Source organism: Buteo buteo, chromosome 2 (genome assembly GCF_964188355.1).
Source record: "Buteo buteo chromosome 2, bButBut1.hap1.1, whole genome shotgun sequence".
Classification (NCBI taxonomy): domain Eukaryota; kingdom Metazoa; phylum Chordata; class Aves; order Accipitriformes; family Accipitridae; genus Buteo; species Buteo buteo.
Window position 1 is genome coordinate 25,943,165 of NC_134172.1, and position 5,376 is coordinate 25,948,540.

The 5,376-nt window shown below is 58.9% G+C and overlaps 1 protein-coding gene across 1 annotated transcript; it reads left to right on the forward strand.

Annotated features, from left to right (window-relative positions):
- Positions 1-222: 222 nt before the first annotated feature.
- FZD1 (frizzled class receptor 1) lies at positions 223-4,416 on the forward strand. The gene has a single exon (XM_075049024.1). It carries the CDS (start codon positions 617-619, stop codon positions 2,408-2,410), a length of 1,794 nt encoding a protein of 597 aa, XP_074905125.1. The 5' UTR covers positions 223-616; the 3' UTR covers positions 2,411-4,416.
- Positions 4,417-5,376: the final 960 nt, after the last annotated feature.

Genomic DNA, 5,376 nt, shown 5'->3' on the forward strand with positions numbered 1-5,376 from the left:
GCCAGCCCAGCCGCCCCCCGCGGGCCCGGCCTCCCCCTGCCCCCTCCGCGCTGCCGACCGAAAAGGCACGGCCCCCCGCCCCCCCCCCCCGATCGTCGTCCCCCTCCCGCCCCCCGGCCCCGCACGGGGCCGCCCCACCGCGGCGCACCCCACCCCCCCCCCGCTTCCCCCGCCGCCTTTGTGCGCGGCGCGGGGCAGCCCCGCGCCCGCCTGCGCCCGCCCCCGGGTGAGGCGTTGGGAGACGGTCCCTTACGCAGGAAAGTTCGGCGTCGGTTTCAAGGCTCCTCCCTCCCGGTGAAAGGCAGACTGCGGGGCGCCTGGAAACCGGTCGGAGGGAGCGCGGCGCGGCGCGGCGAGGCGAGGGGCGCGGGCTCGAGGGGCCGGCACAAATGGTCAGGCGGCGGCGGCGGCGGAGGCGGCGGCGGCGGTAGTCGGAGGCGCGGCGGGCGCTGCCGCCGGTGCGGGCAGAGCTGCGCGCCGCGGCCGCGCGAGTGGCGGCCGGGGCTGCCCCGTCCCTGCCCGCCGCTCCCTTCATGAGTCGCAAGTTCGGGCCGGGAGGAGCAGCGGCGGCGGCGGGGCGGCGGGAGCCCGGCTGGGCAGGCGGCACCGACTGAGCATGGCCGAGCGGCGCGGGCCGGCGGCGAGCGGCGGCGGGGAAGTTGGCGGCGGGCGGCGGGCGGGCGGCGGCCGGTGCCCGCCGCTGCCGCCGCGGCCGCCGCCGCCGCTGCTGCTGCTGCTGCTGCTGTGGGCGGCGGCGCTGCCGGCCGGGGGCCAGCCGCCGGCGCCGCAGTACAACGGCGAGCGGGGCATCTCCATCCCGGACCACGGCTACTGCCAGCCCATCTCCATCCCGCTGTGCACCGACATCGCCTACAACCAGACCATCATGCCCAACCTGCTGGGCCACACCAACCAGGAGGACGCGGGGCTGGAGGTGCACCAGTTCTACCCGCTGGTGAAGGTGCAGTGCTCGGCCGAGCTCAAGTTCTTCCTCTGCTCCATGTACGCCCCGGTGTGCACCGTGCTGGAGCAGGCCCTGCCGCCCTGCCGCTCCCTCTGCGAGCGGGCCCGCCAGGGCTGCGAGGCCCTCATGAACAAGTTCGGCTTCCAGTGGCCCGACACGCTGCGCTGCGAGAAGTTCCCGGTGCACGGGGCCGGCGAGCTCTGCGTGGGGCAAAACGCCTCCGAGCGCGGCACCCCCACGCCCGCCCTGCGCCCCGAGAGCTGGACCAGCAACCCCCACCGCGGGGGCGGCGGCGGCGCCGGGGGCTCGGGGCCCGGCGAGCCCCGCGGGCGCTTCTCCTGCCCGCGGGCGCTGAAGGTGCCCTCCTACCTGAACTACCGCTTCCTGGGGGAGAAGGACTGCGGGGCGCCCTGCGAGCCCGGCCGCCTCTACGGGCTCATGTACTTCGGGCCCGAGGAGCTGCGCTTCTCCCGCACCTGGATCGGCATCTGGTCGGTGCTCTGCTGCGCCTCCACCCTCTTCACCGTCCTCACCTACCTGGTGGACATGAAGCGGTTCAGCTACCCCGAGCGGCCCATCATCTTCCTCTCGGGCTGCTACACGGCGGTGGCCGTGGCCTACATCGCCGGCTTCCTCCTGGAGGAGAGGGTGGTCTGCAACGAGCGCTTCGCCGAGGACGGCTCCCGCACCGTGGCGCAGGGCACGAAGCGGGAGGGCTGCACCATCCTCTTCATGATGCTCTACTTCTTCGGCATGGCCAGCTCCATCTGGTGGGTCATCCTCTCGCTCACCTGGTTCCTCGCTGCCGGCATGAAGTGGGGCCACGAGGCCATCGAGGCCAACTCCCAGTACTTCCACCTGGCCGCCTGGGCCGTGCCGGCCATCAAGACCATCACCATCCTGGCCCTGGGGCAGGTGGACGGGGACGTCCTTAGCGGCGTCTGCTTTGTGGGCATCAACAACGTGGACGCTCTGCGGGGCTTCGTGCTGGCCCCCTTGTTCGTCTACCTGTTCATCGGCACCTCCTTCCTGCTGGCCGGCTTCGTGTCCCTCTTCAGGATCCGGACCATCATGAAGCACGACGGCACCAAGACGGAGAAGCTGGAGAAGCTCATGGTGAGGATAGGCATCTTCAGCGTCCTCTACACGGTGCCGGCCACCATCGTCATTGCCTGCTATTTTTACGAGCAAGCTTTTAGGGAACAGTGGGAGAGGAGCTGGGTCACGCAGAGCTGTAAGAGCTATGCCATCCCCTGCCCCAACAACCACAGCAGCCACCACCCGCCCATGAGCCCCGACTTCACCGTCTTCATGATCAAGTATCTCATGACCTTAATCGTGGGTATCACCTCGGGCTTCTGGATCTGGTCTGGGAAAACCCTGAACTCCTGGAGGAAGTTTTACACCCGGCTCACCAACAGCAAGCAGGGCGAGACCACCGTCTGAGACCCCTGTCCGCCGGGCCGGGGGGGTGGCGGCCGGCTGGGGGACCGGGGCTCTGCCTCGGGAGGCAGCTGCTTATCCAGCCCGGGCAAACTTTGGGGGACGGCGAGTCGCTTCCGCGGGCGGCGGGGAGCAGAGGACGAGCCAGGTGGGGACCCCGGCGCCTGGGACCGCCGGCTCTGCCCTCCCCGCTCCTCTCGGGCCGTCTGTCGGAACTGAGCGCACTGTCGGGTTGGGGGAGAGGGATGTAAATAGCCTGTGTAAGATTTTGTAAGTATATTTGTATTTAAATTACAAAAATCTCACTTTTTTAATTATTTAGGACACTTTTAACCCGTTTGCGGATTTTGCTTCCTCGCCCCCCCCTCCTTTTTTTAATTTAAAAAAAAAAGGGCGTTGGGTTTTTTTATTTCGTAGGGCAGGATGGGAAAAGCCGCCGGTAAGAGAAACCAAACCAAACCCCTTTCTTCTCCCCCACGCAGGTTTTGTAATGGCTTTGCTGGGAGTTTCAGTTGCGTGAGCAGCGGGGCCCGGAGCGAGGCTGCTGCCGCGGCCGGGGGCGCCTCCTGACGCGGGCTGGGCCCCGGGCCCCGGGCCCCGCGCCCGGCCTGCCAGAGGTATGTGGCGGTGGAGGTGGGGTTGGGGAGGAGCGCCGCTTCCCGCCCCGGCCCCGGCGCCGGCCCCGGTCCCGTAGCGGGGAGGACGGGCCCCGTGGCGGGGAGGGCCGGCAGCCGCCCGGCCGTGGCGCGGGGACGGCGCCTCAGCTCGCCTCGGCCGGCCGCAGCAGCGGAGCCGGGGCCCGCTGACCCCGCGGGCCCCGGCAGGCCCTTTTTGGGGGGTGTAGGGGGGTGTAGAAAGAACACCCAGCCGTGCCCGGCGGCGTGCCGGGTTTTTTCTCTGGAGGGAGAGCCTTTCCACAGCGCCCGGGGCTAGGGGGGTTGGCTGCCGGCTGCCCTCTGACAATTTTGTAAGATTTATTTAAATGCACCACACAGTTGAAGAGGAGTTGGCCTGTTTTGTTGTAGGAGGGGAGGTTTGGCGCCGTCTGCACCTGTAGCACGTCCGATGGCTGAGGAGGTGGGTGGGGACAGAGGTACACCGAACTGCCCTCTCGGTCTGCCTGCGTTGCAGCCGGCTTTCCGGTCGCAAGCGCCGAGGGGGGCGGCGGCGGCGGAGCGGGGCCGGCGCTCCCCGGGGTCCCCCCGCGGGTGCCGCCACCGGCGCCTGCTCCGGTCCCCTCCCTGCCGGGCTGCTGTCGGCCGGGGTTAGCAGGATCAGGAAATACGGGCTCGGGAGCGAGAGCTTCAGCGGAATAAAACGCAGCGTTCAGATTTTTTTTTTTTTTTTTTTTTTTACTACTTAATTATATCCATACGCTGGCTCTTCGTTTGGGAAACATTGGAGCCATTGCCCTGAATTTTAATTCATTGACATTTAATTCATTACGCATTATGAGGGTGTGATGATTTTTGCCAGTAGTAAAAACAAAGGAAGGGAAAACAGAAAACCAGAATGGTTAAGCGCTCTGCTGGGATGCGAGACCTTAAAGGGCCTCTGCTGTCTTTTTTCCCCCTCCTTTTTTCCGTACGGTAATAACATTGCATACTGCAAAGACAAGCTACCATGTGTGCAATATCTACTACCTTGTATGCTCCTGGGTGCGTGGGATTGTGCTTCTTAACACAAAAAGAAAACAAAGGCTAAAAATGAAATTGTAACTTTTGACAGATGCATTTGAATATTTAGTGCTCTGTATGAAAAAAAGCAGAATGCTTCTCTCCTGACTGTATTGTTTTAAACTTTTTTTATATTACAAATGCCTGTATTTAGGTTCATAAACATTATCTATGGCTACCATACCCTGAAATGCAAAATTATTTGAATTTGGTATGCATTTATTTCTGTTCATTATCACAAGATCATCTATATTTATAGAGGAATAGAAATTTATATATATTAAATACCATATTTTTAATTTCTCTGAAATAAATTGAGGTTTTGTACAAAACTATCTTGTCCCTTTACGTATTCCTCTGACTAACTTAAATACTGTGTGAAAGCAGTGTATATACTGCAAGATGTGTGGGATTCCTTTTTTCTTTTCTTATGTTGAGTTCACAGTAAAAAGCTGGAATTCAGTGTAGGAATTCATTGTGCATTTTGGTTTTTATCTCTGGGCCGGTCTAGATTAATCCTTCAAAAGAAGTAATGTAAACTGTTCAAGATCTCTGACAGGGTATGGTCGGTGGTGTGAAATCCAAGAAGAGATCTGCTATATGGCAGGAGAAGAAAGAAGCTCACCAGTTCTTTTTTTTTTTTTTTTTTTGTTAAAGAAAAAGGTTCTCTCAACTTAGCCTTTCTTCTCCCTTTCCTATTAAAAAAAAAAAATTTCTCACTGCTCAAAATGACACACTATGTTGCAATATTGTCTGAATATTTTAATGAGTGAAATAGTTATGTTTTCCTGAATTTGGAATGTTTGGTTAATCCAGAGTTAAACGGTATGTTCATGGAAGCATTTCAGCTTTGTGCAAAGTACACGCATTCTTAAACCTTTCAACACAACACATCCTTTTTTTCTAATTCATTGTTCGAAGTGCCATTCTGTAAGCCTGGATTTGTTAGGAAAGACTGGCTAATTATGAGACTCCATTTCTGATTTCCAGTGTTATAACCTAGTGCAGCATTTAATTCTGTAGATCTGGAGGATGATTTTTGGCTGGTTTACTTCTTTCAGATTGTGATGCGTAAACAGCCATAGAGAAGTAAGGGAAGCTTTACAAAATAATGAGGTGAGACAACACGGCAGGGTTTTTTTTGTTTTTGAATTTGTTTTACATGAACATAGTTCCCGCTTTCTCAGTTTTTTTACACATTTTTCTAAAGTCTCCCCCCCACCCCCTTCCCCTTGGGGGGCTATTTTAGCATTTAAAATTGTACTGGTCAGCACTCAGCTAATGACCTGAAGT

Coding starts and splice junctions, on each gene's coding strand:
- FZD1 (XM_075049024.1), top strand. CDS start 617: ATGGCCGAGCGGCGCGGGCCGGCGGCGAGCGGCGGCGGGGAAGTTGGC.